This window comes from Aptenodytes patagonicus, chromosome 1 (assembly GCF_965638725.1).
Source record: "Aptenodytes patagonicus chromosome 1, bAptPat1.pri.cur, whole genome shotgun sequence".
Classification (NCBI taxonomy): Eukaryota; Metazoa; Chordata; class Aves; order Sphenisciformes; family Spheniscidae; genus Aptenodytes; species Aptenodytes patagonicus.
The window spans coordinates 157,788,314-157,806,732 of record NC_134949.1 but is presented as its reverse complement, the minus strand read 5'-3'; the positions used below and the strand labels follow the sequence as shown (position 1 = coordinate 157,806,732).

The window sequence follows — 18,419 nt, the reverse complement described above, 5'->3', positions numbered from 1 at the left end:
AATAGACGCTACAGTATCACTGAAATGTCTTTTGTCCAGGCACATGACTGAAATAAATAAATAACTTTAAAAAAATCGGAACTTACCTTGTGTCACTGTTTTAAGCACAATCAAAGTTGACAGAAACCTCAAAGGCATACAGGAACTCTTAAAGAAAGCTGCCGATTTTGATTTACTCTCTGTAGACTGTTCAGAAGAACTATGTGGGTTTCCCTTACTTACTATGCCTTTGAAAATATCTTCGCCAAGCCTCCTCATTGTTGATGTCATTGTTGCATGCTGTTTCAAACGATGCACACGGTTAGTGTAAACATTAAAACACATTAAAATCCTGTGTACTGTGTAGATATACATATGTTGCCCTAGTGATTAAATATTAAATAGCAAATGGTTTGACCATGTATTGGAATATAATCTGTATAGGAGATACTACTTTGCTTTCCAAAAGCAGTTGAACAACATTGTCATGGCACCTTATCAACACATACTTCACAAAGAGACTAGTTAGTGAGGACCCCTGATATGCTGACATTATTTGAGTTGCTTCTGGTTCCAGAACAAGCTCAGCTTCAGTCAACTCTGTTTTCTAAGGTTGCCTGAATTTATATCCTGTAAAAGCATTTACAGAATCAAGGTCTAAACATGAACCTTAAGAACACTGTACAGGTAAGATCTATTAGACTTTTCATCATAAACTATACAGAAATACTACTTCAGAATCAAACCACAATATGCTCATTTAAAATATAGTTCTTATTAGCACTAAAACCAACAGCTTACTATTCTATTAAATTTAAACTCAAGATATTTACAAAGTTTCCTACCTTTTGCTTTAGCAAAAGCACTACTGACAGCACTATGCACTATACTGAGTCTTTACAGTAGAGCTACTGTCTCTTTCTTTATTATACTGCTAAATATTTTCTTATAGCAGTCTCATCAAAGGGCGTAAGGAATGTGGTTAGACACTGAGCAGAGAACAGAAAAACCAAAATTCCTTTGCTGCTTTGCCACACACTTCCATCAGTTTCAACAAATCTCATGCATAAAGTGAACCTAAAACCATCGCCTTTTCTAGTGCAAAAGTTTTGTAAATACATCTGTAAAAATATAATTTCCGAGATGCTTAGATACCACAGAGATCACATACTTATGAAAACTATGTTTAGATACACAACACAAAACTTAAAATTAACTTGAAAAATAATTTTTTTTTCATTTGCCGTGTATCTGTGGTAAACACTATGAATTTATGCTTTGCAAAGACAGTAGAGTTTCTTTTATATATACTACCTGAAAACATCCACTTTTCATATGTATTTAAAACACAAAATCCATTAATATCTTCTGGGAATTTAGTTTTTTAAAAAAATGTACTGCAAGAGGACTACTTGTTTTACCTGAATACCACCGTCTAGCTGTCTTATAGACCAGTAAATAAATTTAATCACAGGCACGTGTAGTTTAGGATTCACAAATGGCATCCACTGGAGTTGCTCAGTAGCTATAGGCAAAAGCTGTAAAAATATACAAAAGTAAAATTACATGCAGTATATGAAACTACTGTATAAGCTAACCATAAGTGAAAAACAAACAAACAAAACTCCCAACTTTCTCTTGGAGTTTAACAGATTACATATACCAATACTCACCGGACAGATCCAGTACAGGTAGCAGAATTATATGCATACACAGATTTTAAATTTTACAGAGGTTTACATGCAAAAGTGGAGATACATCATGTGAGCCCAATCTCAGTAAATCCAAGCCCAATGGCTATAAATCTCAAATACAATGAAGAAAAACAGTAAAAGAACATTTTCTGAACACCTCACTGATTTCCAAACCTTGGTATCCCCAGAAAGAAAACAACAAACGTGTTAAAAGTATAGCATAGTACCACCTTTTATCAGTCATAAATCAAAACTTTAATATCTAATATAGGCATCAAGATATTTTAAATTAGACATGTTCATCTCCTTAGAAAAAAGGAATTATGTACAGTATTACATATAAAACACAAGACATTATCAACTGACAGAAGTGACAAGATAAAATGCTGAAACTCTCAAGTTGAGACTGAACAGCACACTTTTCCTTAAAAATGATCTGTATGCTTTATGTGTGACAAATTATCTATTATATCTCCCTGTCAGAATTAATACTGACTTATTAAGAGTGATTTTGTTTTAATTACTGTATCCAAAGCATGTATAAAACAGGCTGACCTGTTATATTCTCAAAATCGTTTAGTAAAACCCATAAATCCAAAAACATATTAACACAAGCAAACAATCCAAACTCCTTTACCTTCATACAACTTTCCTGGGTGCAGTTTTTTTTGGAGATCTGGGTAACCGGAAGTTTATGACTGCCCTCTCTTTCTTCTTGTATTTTTATTTTGCTAAGGTGCTTGTCGGAGATCCAATCCATAAGAAAAGTTAAGAGCTCATAAACTTGTGAATTCATTGGTAGCTGTAATACATCCAAAACATCAGATATTTCAGCTTTCAAGTTAATGATTTTTCTAAGCCAAAATAGTAACAGACTGAAATATATGAGTACATTAGTTCTGAAATATTATGCATAATTTAAAAGAGGATGAGCGTATGCCTGATAAAATCTGGGAGGTAAGTTACTGTATTGGGAGCCTGTGGAAAACATTATATTCAAGGAAATAGTGATCTTGAACAGGCCATGTCTCCTCTGTTGGGTCTTGTACCCTGAGTTTGAGAAGCCTGTATGTTATTTAATACAACCTGTAACTTATAGTATCTCTGGGAAAGGTAAACTGTATGTGGATCAAGGGGTGGAAGGTGACAATCCTGACCCGGAGACCACTGTACATCGAGGAGTCAGAGATCCACATCACAGTTTACCCGAGTAGGCGCAGCCTGTGCTGTGCTGCACAGATCCCTTGGCCGCAGGATAAACTCAGCCTGTAACAGGAGCCTGCAGGCAGCTCCCACTTGGTACCGGTGATCACGCCTCCTGCCTGGCCATGCCTTTGTCTAAAAGGGCAACAAGAAGTTCTCCTGTGAACGTCCTTCATGAACAGAGTTGTTTTCTTGTAAGAAAACTATATAATAGCTTGAATGACCGAAAAGGAGGAGCTTCTCTCCATGGACAGGACCTGCTCGGCATGCCTTGGGAAAAATCCACCTGGGCTCCATCTGATGCTGCACAAACACAAGGTTCCCAGCATCTGAAGGGACGTAAGATTTACTCGCTATCTATATTCCTCTTCTTATTCTGTCTTATTAGAACATCCATTTCATTAAGCCATTTGTTGTCAGGCCTTTCTTACAGAGATCCAGAAATAACCCTGCATTGTTTCTCTCTCTCTCTCTCACACTTCACTCCCCTCCCCACTGCAGAACAGGTACTATTTGTGATGGTTTCTGGGTGTGAAAAAATACGCACATAATTTATTTTGTACTTAGACAAATGGTTATAAAAGGCCTGGGAAAAGGTTTTCACATACAGAATCACTCCATTTTATAATTCTGGCCAAATGAATTACAGGAGAAAGCAAATCTTTAATGTCCTTTGCACATGGAAATTCTCATTTCAATGCACTAGACCTCTACACTAGACCATACAATCCACTGTTGTTAAAATTTAACTGGGTAACTAGCATTGTTAGAAAAAGAACAAAGACTTCATGAAATTGTCACTCTGTCCCTGTACTACACTGTAGTGAAATACTCTATGAAAGATATCCAGAGGTACGTGAAGACAAGCTGCACAAACAGTTCTCTAAAGACTTCAAAAGTTTTCATGTATCTACCTTCAGATAACTGTTTTCCTCTTCACTCAGAACTATAACTACTGATACTGTTTATATTTCACTTGCAACCAAAGTACACTAAAACCTATGTAAACAGAGAAATACGTTGGCTATATATAGACAGCACAGTTTTAAGACATCTGATGTAATTAATTAAGTAGGATGGTGTGAATATCTCTTTCCCGTTTCACAGTTTAGCCTCTAGCTGGAGAAAATCATTACCAGTTGGGAGATGTTGGCAGAGTACTACCAGAGGACTTGCTACTAAATGGAACAACATGGAGACAGAAAGCATTTCATTAAGTGATGTAAGAAGATATTTGAAAGAAAACAAGGTGATAGTTTTGGAACTGTGTATGAACATTGCATTTATTCTCTTTCCCTCATTAAAGACCATTTATCAAAAAAATAACAGTAGTACAATCACCTCTGGCTTACAAAATTATAATTCTTTATCTGATACCTCTGACTGACTACTTTTTAGCTGGTGTTATTCATAAGAACACTGCTGTACTGTAGCAGCAACCAGAAAGTTTAAGATTTCCTCTGACACAGCGAAAGAAGCCAGTTACAGTGTAAGCAGGTTATAATTTTAATTGACAGATGAAAGATGATGTGACAGGAAGAGAAAAACATACCATATAAATAAAAACATATACATACACTATATACATACACAATATGAAATCCAACAGACATTTTGAGCAACGAGGTTAATTCTTTTTTAACTGTCTGTTTTTCCCCAATATAATCTGTACCTTTTCTTACTGTAACTAATTCACCCATAAAATAAATAAAATTGGAAGTTACATTTTCTAATTTCTAGCAGATACACAGAGAACGTTCCATTGCCTAATGTCTTTAGAATGACTCTTTCATTTTGCCCAGTTCTTACCTTAGCAATTTTTGATGTTACCGTCACTTTTTCCTGCTTGACAGGTTTACTTTGTTGCACCACTTGACATATATCCTTAGACTTCTGTACCATCAAAAATTCATGCTTCCTCTACAACAAAATGTAACAATGAATTATATTTCACTTGTTACCTACAAAAGAAGCAGGTACATGTGAGAACAAACCTTACTTGTAGATTCTCTAAACGAGCTTGTACTTTTCTTGCTTGACCTTCCAACTTCTTGTTCAGCTCAGTTACATCACTTAACTGAAAGAATCAGAAAATATTAAAGTATTTGTAAATTCGAAACTCACTTCTTAATTATCGCACTGAAATAATTTGATGTGGTTGCTGAGCAGCTAAATTATTTAAGTTTTTTCTTCCGAACGTGTAAAGTGATAGAAACAAAATCATCATCCACCTCCTCAACAAATCACAGAACCATAGACTGGCTCAGGTTGGCAGGCACCTCTGGAGGTCATCCGGTCCAACCCCCCAGCTCAAGCAGGGCCACCTAGAGTCGGCTGCCCAGGACCATGTCCAGACAGCTTTTGAGTATCTCCAAGGTGGGAGACTCCACCACCTCTCTGGGCAACCTGTTCCAGGATAAATAAGTCAGCAGTAGCTCTTTGTTGACCCACAGCCCAACCTTTCAGTTTGCAGGGGAAGAATAAGCACTACAATGCCTCTCTAGATACACAGGCACTACACATTTGATTACTTTTCATGAAGCAGTGACATAAAAATGGAGCGCACATTTCAAGAATGGTCCAATAGTCCTGTTAATGGAGAGGGTGAAAGTTTTCTTCTCTGCAGAATGAAACAGTTACTGACTGTGCTACAAAAACAGTTTGCTCTGTGAGAAAAGATGACGGAAACTGTAACCTCCATTTAAATATAAGAAACATGCTCTATGCATACAACAATGAACAGCATGATTTTCACGGAAGCCCTCAGTTTGCGCAGAAATGCAAAGATTTTATAGTGAGAAGAGATAAAGATACAGATGGGTTGCACCAGAACCATCAACGTTCTAGAGTTAGGTCTGACCTTCTCTAAGAGAAAGAATAAGGCTCCGTTGTAGATTTTTATTTTACTCAGACTATCAGAACTCTAATTAATTCACTGAATAAACAATGGTCAAATAGTTTAGATAGCAATTTGTGTGTCAGCATTTTAGCTCAGACTTAACAGTCAAGTGAGATGAAAATTCTTACTCTCTGTATTACTATGAACCACTGTCTCGGTTTAAGAACTGAGAAAATACTGCCTTAATTAACATTTGTAAAAATAACTGAAAATACTGAGCAAACATGAAGTTAGAAATACACATTCTACTTTTCATTTAATAGAATCAGCACAGCAATTCAGCACAGGGTAGATTCTATTCTGTTATAAAACACTTTCGCTCCATCCACTCTCAATTTGCTTCAGAGGACATGGTTTTGTCCTTCCTAACAATTAGCTTGTTGCTAGTGGGTCAGAGGAGTAAGTCCAACTTTTTTTATACTGTAAAAGATCAAAGAGGCTAAATGTCAAGTACTAGAAAAAGGTGTGGAAAGTACTTTCAGTCATTCATACAATTCTTGTCTTACAGAAACAAAAAATCAGCAATTTTGCAAACTTAAGCTGTTCAAAGAGTAAAAATTAACTGTAACTTGTAAAATTATTGATAACAGCAAATAACTAATTTTACCTGTTTTCTTAAAGAGTCATTCATTTCCTTCAAGGTGTCAAATGACGACTTCAGCCTTCTATTTTCTTTAGTTATTTCTCTCAAGGCTTCTGTCAGCTGTTTAACTTCTGCCTCGTGTTGCTATAGAAATATCAAATTTAAAAACATGATTTACAAGAGACTATTTTAGAAACAATTCTAAGCTAAGTTCCATTTTAGTGTTAAAATAACAGGATAAACTTTCAAAGATCAAGTTTGTAATTCTGCATGGCCAAATTTGCACCTTCAACCAGTATTGAGAAAAACAACATCCACACTGCCTATTAAGAAGAATCTATAAAGAAACTGAGAGCAACATGCAGAGCCAATTGCTCTTATTCTTTCCAGATTCCACCCGACACAGATTATATCCATATGTATGTTTCTCAGACAAGTCAAATGTGGGAAAGGTTTGTGAACTAAAACCAAAGACAAAGCTTTTATTTACAGCTTATTCTTCCATATAATTACAAAAAAAGTAATTCTGTTTTGCAGCAGCTTTTGAGGTTTCAATTAGTGTTTCTGGCTTTGCTCACTCTGAATCATGCAGAGCCAGAAACTATTCCTATGTCTCTTAGGCTAGTGCTCTGGTTTACAGCACAAGCGTATAAATTGCTAACTACAACCTGCATATCCACTGCTATTCTTCTCATTCCCCTGAACCTTATTTTAGATTTAATCCTCTCTGGACACCAGTGCATCTGATGTACCTCAGATTTGGTAAAACAGTAAAGTTTTATTTTACTGAAAATATTCCAGCTATATATACTTACTATCTTTCATTTCTCCCCTTCCATGAATTCACTATTCACTATTCTTCACTCATTCACCCCACTCATTCTCTACTTTTCCATTTCCAGCCATATCCTCTCTTCCTACATGTGCAAATAACAAAAATAAAGCACAGTAGAAGTTTAAAGGAAGAAAGCCCTGAAGAGATCCGTCTCTATTATGGCTCCCTTCCAACTTGAGATATTCTATGATGATATATTTCTGCTTGGAAGCACAGTAACTTCCATTCCAGCTATACAGAAAAACCATCTACAGCTGCTTTTTTCTCAACTGCCGCTCTTCTTCAGGCAATAGGATCAAAACAGCTGTGGGCAGGACATTCTTGTCTAAAGCACCTACCCACACTTGGCTAAGATGACATGAAATGACAGATCCCCTTTTCATACCAATAAACGTGCAGGGGCTGCCAACGTATAATTGAGTGCACCCTATCACAACACATGGAATGTTTCACTTCCATCTTCTATATACACAGTTAAGAGCTTTATTTGAAGTTCAATAGCTGCTCTAGGAAGAATCAGTAGAGAATTATTAATCTGAAAGGTAAGCAGAATCAACTCAGTTGTTAAGCCACAGGGTTGTAGGTGATGCCATAAGCAAATCAGGTGATGTCACCCATATCACCAACCAGCTCTATCCTCCTGCTATTCACTCCTGCCAGATGTTTGCCTAGTCTGTTCTTAAGTCCTCCAATACTGGAAACACTGCAGTCTTACCAATCTACCTGTCCCTATGCTTAACTATTTTTGTTTAGATCTAGTTTTTCCTCACACTTAACCTTATTACTACTACTACTTCTCCTATCACAGACATGAAAACAAGAATAAGTTTCTTCCTCTTTGTTGCAGCCTTTTATGTAGCTGAAGCTGGGCACGTTCACCCTCAGTTCATCCTGTATGTTGAACCCATGCATCCGCTCATCATCCTCTATTTCTGCAGCTGATATTTCTATTCAAGTGCAATACTGCACACTCACACCTTCTGAATAGTACAATGGCTTTTTTCAGACCTACCATATCTTCGATTTGTCAAGATTAATTTTAATCCTAATGATCTTTTTCAGTATGCTTGAAATTCCCCCTCACTTGCTATTTTCTTCAAATTTAATAAATGTGCTATTTCTCACCCTCAAACTTCTTATTGAAAATACTGAATAATACTGGACAGAAAAGATATTCCAGAATTCACTATGTACATTCCTTCAACTTTACTGTGAACTACTGTCTCGCTACAGCTTTACACCAACTGCGTTACGTCTATGTAATACCTTCCTAATACAATTATGAAAATGCCATGCAAACCTGTATAAAAAATTTCTAATTAAGTCCAGACATATATATAACTACTACTCCTCTATTAGCAATACCTGTCACCTTGCTGTAGTGGAAATGAGACTGATTTGACAATTTACGATTAACATATGCTAGTAGTTATTTATTGCACTGTTTTCTGCATTGTGCTTCCCGTGGTTTGTTCATAGCTTGATTTGGGATTTATTTATTAATTTATTTTGAGAATTGGCATTAAGCTGATAGCTGTACAACTCCTTCCCTTTGAAAAGAAAGGCACCACATTTTTTTAGTCTTCTAATACACCATCTGACCTCCAAAAATTTTCAGATAACCACTAATTTTTCCTGGGTTTTCATCAGCCAGTTCTCTAACTGGTGTAACATTCTTAAAGCCCAGAAGATTTGAAACATCTAAATTAACACCTTAACCTATTCCTTCCCTGTTCAAAAGTTGAGGTCCCGCTCCTCTGACACCCTTTCCCCCTTTTTAACATGTAGTCTATCCTCCCTCAACAGCTTGTGGGAAAGGTTTATCTGCACACTTCAAAGAAATTTAATTTCTCAGCTTATGTTTTTGACACATATTTAAGGACTTCTCTTGGTGATCTTCTGGATAGTAACCAAAACCAAGACCTAAATTCAATAGCAAACACACACAAGAACAGTGTTGTTGAACACATTTTTCCGTTGTTGAAATCATACCATTTCATTTCCTCCCACACCCCCAAAGTTAAGTTGATCTTTTCTTTCTTTGAACTTTTTGAGTGTTTTTCTGCTAATACTCTCTGCAATAGTTGTTACTTCATAAGATCTCATTGTGTCTTAAAGCCTTCCCAAGGAAATCTACTTCAACTACAGCTAATGCAAAGATACTCATTTAGGTTACATACAATTACAGAGACACCACAATTTTTTCTCTAATACCGGTCATATAGTTTTTGCTATTTTAGAAATAAGTTGCCTTTCTTTTCTAAATTGTAACAGTAAAATGTACCTACACATCAGACAACTAAATGCACCATTCTGAAACAGAACCCAAACAAAAACCCTATCGATATTGTTTCGTACTTTTTATGTAAACCTTTCATTTGGGGATTTCAAGCACTTTAAAGAAATAAGCATTATATCCAGCAAACACGTGATGACTTAAGATAACTACAAACAAGTTAAATGGCATGTAGAGCGATAAACATCATTAAATATATTACTGCACCTCTTTTATAATTCCGATTTTTGTGTGAACTTCTTCCTCAACACCTCTTATTTTAGCCAAAGCTGCTTCATGTCTAAAAAGTAATGCTTCTCGCTCTGTTAGAAAATGCTCTCGTTTCTGGAGTTGCAGAGCATACTCCTGCTGTGCTGAACTTTCTCTCTGTATCAAGAAAACAAATTTTGAGACAGCTTTAAAATCCATGAAATTATCACAATTTATACTGAATTTGAATTTTCTCTCCCAGAGATATGCTTAGCTTTTTGTAAAATTATACAGTGTTGCACAATAGCTTACTAATTAAAAGTATCCTGATGGACATCTATGTTCACTTTCCCCACACATTAACCCAAATGACTTTGATGCGCAGCAGGATGGCTCGGCCTCCCAAAATACAAAATTCAACTCTTTATGGTTGTTCAAGTATAAACCTAGACAAATAAACTTAGGCTTTTGCTTCCAAAAGTTTTGGATAATTGTATTAACTGCAAGACAAAACAGAATCTGATGCAACCATCTATCCTGAACTAGATTACTATATTGTTTCTTCAATTAGTGGGAAGCATCCCTGAAAAAGCGGTGAGGACAAAAAGAGATACAAAATTATTTTTGCAAAAGACAGTCCTGGCAGGGAATCTAGCAGAAGTATGGGAGCTATTATAGAATAAAACCATATAGGAGGTTCTTCTGTTAGTGGCCTAGGCCTGCTAGGGGATGAACTGCTGGGATTCCCCAGCAGCAGAAAAGTAAAGATAAGGCAGAATGAGGGGTTTTCGCAGGAGGCCATGAAGGCAAGCACTCTTGAATGCCCAGAGTCAGGAGAATAGTTTCAGATGCTCTCAGGAGAAGCAATGGTTGCAGGTGTTTCCCTCCATGCCCACAGTGTGTCACAAGACACTCCTCTTGGATGTAGAAGCACTGTGTTCAAACTCTCTCAAGCCAAATTTTATCTTATCTACCCACTATGCGAGTCAAAGCACCACTACCAAATCAGTGAATTAATTTAGGGGAAGAGGCAGATGATGACAGAGTTTTAGTATATAAGTCATTGTGATTAGTATAAGTAATAGTAATAAGTAATAATTTTAGTATATAAGTAATTAAGTTTTAGTATATAAGTAATAGTGATTTAGTATATAAGTAATTTCTGAATTCTCTGTCAAAAGTGACAATCTTCATAACATTACTCAACAAAATTTTTAAGGCGATTCCACTTCCTACCTGGAGCTTCTGATGTATGACAAATAATTCATCATAAATTTGACCGATGTGAGGCGGTATTAAGCCTTGACTATTGCATGCTTGAGCATCAGTTCCACTCACAATTTTCCTTACCAAACCACTAGTAATATTTTGGTCACTATTTTCTCGTGTATTTGCAGCCAAATGGGATGGTAAGGTGCTGCCTATGGAAAGGAAAAACCCATTTTACATTAAAAAATTAGGCCTAGATAAATAATGACACGATTGTTGTTCCAAAACATCGAAAACTTATTTTAGGCATTTAAAGTGACAAGTATAGAGCAACAGGTATCAAAATGAGAAAGTAATCTCCTAAAGAATTATGGAGAATTGCTTAGAGCTGTGTTCCATGAGTTGTTTGAATCAATCAGTGATCAATGAAGTTTTATAAGTAAAACTATGTCCTCCACTTCAATATAGAAATCCCATAGAAATCTGTATGAAATCTATGCCCAGACTGAATCATAGTGTGGCCAAAATCTCCTATTATTTTTGTAAGGGTTTCAGGCAAGTGATTTGCTGCTGACTAGACCTTGGCCTGACATCTAAGTTAACAGAACAAGACTTAAGCAACTACTGGACACGACATGAGAAACTGCTAGACATGACAAGATTACAGTGTAAGAAGCTGATGAAAGTTGCAGATAGCAGTGAGGAATGGCTGGATTTCACAAATAGTCAAATGGTCAAAATTCACAGATAGCTGAAGGGAAGTATTGGGATCTTTTGGGGTCAAGAGACCTCTTGCAAGGCCAACCGCACCTAGGAACCACATCAGGCCAAGATTACCTAGGTGACAGTATCAGAAATACAGGTTTGGGAACTGTGCTGGTTTTGTCTGGGGTAGAGTTAATTTTCTTCATAGCAGCTAGTATGAGGCTATGTTTTGGATTTGTGCTGGAAACAGTGTTGATAACACAGGGATGTTTTCATTACTGCTGAGCAGCGCTTACACAGAGTCAAGGCCTGTTCTGGTCCTCATCCCACCCCACCAGCAAGTAGGCTGGGGGTGCACAAGGAGTTGGGAGGGGACACAGCTGGGACAGCTGACCCCAACTGACCAAAGGGATATTCCACACCAGGTGACGTCATGCTCAGCATATAAATCTGGGGGAAGAAGAAGGAAGAGGGGGACATTTGGAGTGATGATGTTTCTCTTCCCAAGTAACCGTTACGCATGATGGAGCCCTGCTTTCCTGGAGATGGCTGAACACCTGCCTGCCGATGGGAAGTAGTGAATGAATTCCTTGTTTTGCTTTGCTTGTGCGTGGCTTTTGCTTTACCTGTTAAACTGTCTTTATCTCAACCCATGAGTTTTCTCACTTTGACCCTTCCAATTCTCTCCCTTCATACTGGGTGGGGGAGAGTGAGCAAGCAGCTGTGTGGGGCTGAGCTGCCTGAGGGGAGGTTAAACCGCAACAGGTACAGATGTAGCAAAACCTAGACCAATGAGAAAAAGTATTAGGGATAGGTTGTTTATTTGGCAAGCAACTGGGGAACAGAAAAGAAGGAGAAGGAGAAGCCGCATCAAGAAACAGGAAAAAGGTTACTAGATAAGCAAATGATGTAATCAGGGCTAATTGGTGGTATGCATCAGGCAGCCTTGTGGTTGACCACCCATCACAGCTGAAGCAGGACAATAAACCAAACCTGTTGTTCTGCTACAGCGTGTCTGCTTCAAGGGTGAGGAAGGAGAGCATAACTAGTACAATGCCACATAAATCATAACAGAAAAAAAAGGGAAAAGAAGCCAGAAAAAAAGCAGTCATATCTGAAACAAATGTGTGTGATGTTTATCAGAGTTCTGTATTTATTTTGCCTTTGATCCCAAATACTGTAAACTACGCATTTTTCCTGGTGTAATTAAACTCTTTTTTTTCCTTTTTCTTTTCAGAAAGAATGTGTCGTCAGAAAGCTCTTCTTATACTCTCCCCACCCATTTAATACAACTCTTGGTGAGAGCCTATTACAATTCTATTGATCTGTCCCGCCTGGATTCTGAGATTCCTTTTAGACACTTTGGGGTTGGTTGGCTGTCTGTCTGTCTCCACGCTTCCAGATTCACTTTCAAAAGAATACATGAATGTTCTTCTAAACCTAAAACTCTCCCCAAGAGACAGAGCTACACTGATTCACAAATTCCTCCAATTGTGGCAGCATTTTCAAACGTTTGCAGTTAATTAATGCCAGCTGGTCCCTGCTACAATCTTCCAGTTAGAATTTCCTGAGTTAACTGAACAACAGATGACACTCTCTCTCTACCCATTGCCAGTTTTCAATCCTTAAACTGACAAAAGACTTATGACTTAAGAGGTGTAGTATTTCTAATGCAGCTAGCTACTTAAAACAAAACAAACAAATAAACAAAAAACCCCAAACCCACCCTGTTTCTTCATTCATATTATAAAGTCACCTGGCAACCAGTTTCATAAAAGGTTGATTTTTCTTTTTAAAATATATGTTAGTATTGCATCAAGTATTTCTGAACTGAATAGAAATACATTTACTAGAAAGTTTTTTAAATTACATATTATACTTCATGCAGAGTTGTGAAAATATTTAAAATTCCATATTTATTACCTGTTTCCACATATATAGCTGTATTTTGAACTGCATCAGTTCCACAGCAATTAATGGTCTTTTCTTCTATTTCTAGACCACTTGAATCACAAAAAGAATCTTGCTCATCTTCAAAACTAAAAGAAAATACAAAAAAAGGAATAATTTGAAATCACTCAGTCCCTAACACACTACATTTAGAGAAGTTTGTATAAAAATGTAAACAATGTTCAATCTAAGATTTTTATATTTGACTGATAACAAATAGCAGAGTTAAATCATTTGGATTATTACTCACAAGATTTTAACCACAACAATTAGTAATGTTGCTGACTTGAGTGGTAACAACAACTAGAATTTTCATGCTGTAAGCACACGTATGCAGCAGGTAAAACCTATAACCCTCCTCTCACCACCAACCACCAAATTCCAGGAAAGATAAAAATACAAAACCCCTTTTTTCATTATTTTTTCATATTTGCCGTAAAGTAGCCCTGAAAAGAGATTTCTTGGCTTTTGGAATCAAATTATCTCCAAATAAACTTAAAGCTGTTCATCAGTCTGAGCTATTTGCTTTCCTCCTCATTCAGTTTATATCACCAGTCCAGTTTATATCATGCCTGTATTCAGTTTATATCACCTTATTCAGTTTTATATCACCCCTGTATCCCATTAGCAATTCCAACACAGATTAGATTAGAAAGTGAGCGAGACAATACTTCTCATCAAAATCAGCATTCACATTATTTCATACATCGGCCACAAACAGTTCTTTACTTAACAAGAAAACAAGAATCTTAAAACGACTTCTGGATCTGTGCAATCTAAACGTATTGTTTACTCATGGATTATCTGGATTATGAGAAATAATAAATGATAAAGGAGAGCTGAAGAGAGAAAACCTCTTACCAATCCCAGTCTTCCAAACTTTGTAGGAAATCACTAGAAGATCTGATGCTGTTCTCTCTTCCACTTTCAGTAAATTCTGACTCTAAAGAACATTTGGATAAAGAAATAGTTGTATTTTCCAGTGAGCTGTCCATGTCACCTGGAATATATAAAATAATACTAATTTTATTTTGCATTTGAGAAGCTGACATTAAGAAATCTACAAGGGCTTATTAGAAATGCTTGCCATGTAATCATGTAGGTTTAAGAACAAAAAAAACCACTGACACAACCTGACAAATGAACGAAGAATTAAAATAGCTTAAACTATAGGAAGAATTTAGTTTTCAAACCGGATTTGTCTTTCTGAAGTCTTACAGCTTGCCTTCATGTACTAATTTGTCTATAACCAAAGCCTGATAAATACATTGTTTTACCCTGCTGTCCACATGCACCAGCAACGTATTTCTTAAGAAGCCCAAAAACCTTCTAAATATTAAATGTCTATGTATCTTTAAATTAAAGCTAAACGTGTGCATTATGAGGTAGACTGATACCGACTACTTCAAGCAGGACTTAAACACAAACAGGTTGGGAACCACCGTCCTAAAGCATCCTTTGTGCCCTTCATGTGAATGTTAACATTCCCAGGCTGGCTCCCAGATATCACAAACCCCTGATCAAGAAAGTCTACCTATTTAAAATGAGAAAATACAAAACTACTTAAAATAAATTTAGGAATGATACAGTTTTAGTATATATTTTTCCTGGAAAAGACATCAAAGCACCATTGTTTGGTATTACCTTTGTATACTAGGGAGCCTCCACTCTTACATTCAGTATGTAATGCTCCTGAAAGGCAGTCCTACAAGAAAGCACAAAACCACTGTAACATAGTCAGAATTTTCAGGGAAAGTGTATATTACAACTTACTTAACAGTTACAACACCCCGTGACAGAACTTACTACAAACTAACTGACTTTGAAAAGGGAAGTGTTCTTTTTTACTATATAAATGGCCCTCATATTAATATAATGAAGCAAACATACTCCCCACGGTCTAATAATGAAATATTCATAGTGTTATATGTTAAAATATTTGAGAGAATACAAGACACTATGAAGACAGTGACATAAAATAAGGGCATAAACGTAGGATTAGGTAATCACGGAAACAGTGCCATCTATCTTTACATCTAGGCTTTTTATGTCAGTTTCCTGTTCTACTTTTTCCTACTAACTTGTAACTACATACTAAAAAAATGAATGATAGAAGCATTAAGCTACAAGCAAAATCAATTAAATGTACGTTAGAAAAGATCAGACTCAAAGCAGCTCTCATGATCTTAGCTGTGTTTCACTGCATCTCTCTGCTATGCTCCAAGTGATCAACTGCTGTATTTTCTTGTGCTTAAATACTGCTTTTTAATGAAATAACAAAACACACAAACCAACCTAGCATTTCCTCCCTTGCAAGCATTACACTTTAAAGAAAAATAATTTTCAAAAGTTATCTTTAAAAAACTATCACTGAGACTTTAAAGAACAGTACTGTAATTCAAAGCAGAATATTCCCCAAGAAAAAAAATAGCATCTAGGGCGCTACAAAATGCTATCCGAGTTGCAAATCCTTCTGAAGGAACTAAGGGCAGATAGATCCAGGTTTTAGCTGCTAAAGAACTCAAATCTTCACCTCATATTTGGGACGGTTCCTGATCCTAAAATGGAAAGTCACACTTCCTCAGAAAAAAAGGCTAGTTTCTGCATTCATTTGGTGATTCCCTGGACAAACTTGATCTCCCAATCCAACTATGTGTCTAGCCAAAACCCAGCTTTCAATCTCTCACAATCTTCGGCTGCTCATGGGTATTTTTACAACGTATCACTTCCCTTGCAGCATGAGTTTGAACACTTAAGGTCTGTTATCCCCTGGGCACACTGGAAGCATTTGACCCATGGAACACAGATGCAATAAAGTTGCACAAAAAATTCTCAGTGAAAGACGAACAGACTTCAGACAAAATAAAAGTAATCACAATCCAGTTCCGTCATTCATACCGGTGCAAAGAACCTGGCATTCTCTGGTGTAAAATAACATTGCTTTACCGCGGCAAAGGAATGATATCCATCATAACTTACTGTCTGGTCACTGTAGCAACCTCTTATGAACTATGGGTTTGCTTCTCCTCTGGTTGACTAGATATGGAACAATTTCCTGCTCCCTGAAAACAGAGCTAATCACTAGGCTTTACGAAAAACCACAAACACTCCTAACACATTCTAAATAAGGCTAGCAATTGCTGTAGCAAAAGATGATGTGAATGTGTTATCCGATTATATATATTTCATACATGCCTAGTATACTACTTCTAAGAGGATTCACGTATTATCTTACCCAACTGGCAGGCACCAGAAGGTTTTAGGGAAAAACTAAGTGCCGAGCTGCTCAGACTGTGTTTTGGGAATGCATAAAATTTGGAATTGCAATTTCCCGTGAAATTTCAAGTTCAGCCAAGGACGACTCTTCAGCACTTCCACTATAACACAATCGGAGCAGGAGGACAGAGGTAGGATCAGAAAGAACACGCTTTACACGTAAGCTCCTAAAGTCTGTTTAAATCCCATTTTTGGCTCTCGCGCTGTATGTGTATGTAAGACATTGTGTTTACAATGAACCCCAAGGGAGGGGTCACAGACACCCCACCCCCCTCCCAGCACCTCAGGGACTGGGCGACGAGGAACGGCTTTCCTCCTCCTCCTCCTCCTCCTCCTCCTCCTCCTCCTCCTCCTCCCACGCCGCCCACCTCCCTCCCCTGGCGCGCACCCCCCCGGGCCTCCCGTCTCACCCCCGCCGGCCCCCGCAGGTAGCGCCGCTGCAGACGCTCGGCGGAGCGGCTGAGGCCCAGGCCGGGGCCCGCCATGGCGTACCGCCGCGCCGCTCGCGCTCGAAGAAACCGCCACCACCCGCAGGCGGCGGGCGCAGGCGCGGGAGGCGGCGGGGGACAGGCGCACGCGCACACGCTCCCACCGCCCGTTGGGGCCGGGCGAGGCGCCGGCGCGTCCTGTTCCCCCCGTGCCGGCGGGGAGCCGCGGCTCCTGCCGAGGAGCGGGGACGGGGCCAGCGCTCGCCCCGACCGGGCCGGGAGGCGGGCGGAGGAGGCCCCCCCCCCGCCCCACCACCGCCGCAGCCTGCCGGTGCTTCCCGCCGCAGTCGGCTTCGCGGGACAGGCAAACCACAGCAACGGCTGTTTTCCTCCCCCCGCGGCGGGGCAGCGCTTCGCTGCGGCCGCGGCCTCCCTCTCCTGCTGCCTGCGGAGGGGGGCGCTAGGCCCCAGCCAAATTAGTTTTGTTACATTGTTTTACAGTCTAATGCTTCCGTAGGAGCTTTAGCGAAGAAGTACGCCTACTGTCCTTTAAAAATTACCTTAAAGCTGAATATATGTTACGTATTTCCAACTTACCGATCATAATGCCAAATTGGTTACCTAGAAAAAAACCTTGATAATGCCAGCATCTGCTGTAGAGTAGAACTTTAAAAAACTCCACATTTATTCCTTCATATTCACAGCTAAGAGACAAAGTTTTAAAAGATAAAACAACCCTGTAACGTGTAAGCTACAGTAATTCAGTTGTGCAGCGAGGTCAGAGCAGTTCTGACTCCACGGGAAATGGAGCTAATAAACATACTGAGAAGACAGCAGTAGCAGTGGGTTATACGACAGCATTTCAGGTAACATCCCACTGTCAGGTAGATGGTTTTCACTAAACTAAGTCATGTAGAAATATTCTACATACAAAAAAGAAGTTAGTACGCTTCCCTAGCGAAGTACCAATCAAAACATTTAAGAGCTATTCTCTAGCTTTCAAGTACTGAAGTGCTAATTCAGAGACTTCAGACAGCACGAATCAGCATCTACCTGCTAGCTCCCTCAGCCGGCTTTTTGCACAAAATACTTAGTTTCAAAGGCCTCCAGTTTACTGATCAGCAATTAGCACCTACAATTTGCATATTCAAAATTGAGATTTATGAGAGCAGG

At 38.3% G+C, this 18,419-nt stretch overlaps 1 protein-coding gene across 2 annotated transcripts in view; it reads right to left on the bottom strand.

Annotated features, from left to right (window-relative positions):
* Positions 1 to 17,303, bottom strand: part of CCDC138 (coiled-coil domain containing 138) — a 40,447-nt gene extending 23,144 nt beyond the window's left edge. The window contains exons 1-12 of one of the 2 annotated variants that reach the window (XM_076328914.1): positions 17,229 to 17,303; positions 15,187 to 15,247; positions 14,404 to 14,485; positions 13,516 to 13,631; positions 10,915 to 11,099; positions 9,697 to 9,855; positions 6,383 to 6,502; positions 4,876 to 4,953; positions 4,686 to 4,796; positions 2,311 to 2,475; positions 1,401 to 1,517; positions 87 to 279 (exon numbers count right to left, since the gene is read on the bottom strand). In XM_076328914.1, coding sequence (XP_076185029.1) covers positions 87 to 279; positions 1,401 to 1,517; positions 2,311 to 2,475; positions 4,686 to 4,796; positions 4,876 to 4,953; positions 6,383 to 6,502; positions 9,697 to 9,855; positions 10,915 to 11,099; positions 13,516 to 13,631; positions 14,404 to 14,485; positions 15,187 to 15,247; positions 17,229 to 17,303 — 1,462 coding nt within the window. Of the gene's footprint in view, positions 1 to 86; positions 280 to 1,400; positions 1,518 to 2,310; positions 2,476 to 4,685; positions 4,797 to 4,870; positions 4,954 to 6,382; positions 6,503 to 9,696; positions 9,856 to 10,914; positions 11,100 to 13,515; positions 13,632 to 14,403; positions 14,486 to 15,186; positions 15,248 to 17,228 lie in introns of those variants that run through there. The other variant, XM_076328915.1, reaches the window with a different exon arrangement.
* Between the last annotated feature and the right edge of the window lie 1,116 nt (positions 17,304 to 18,419).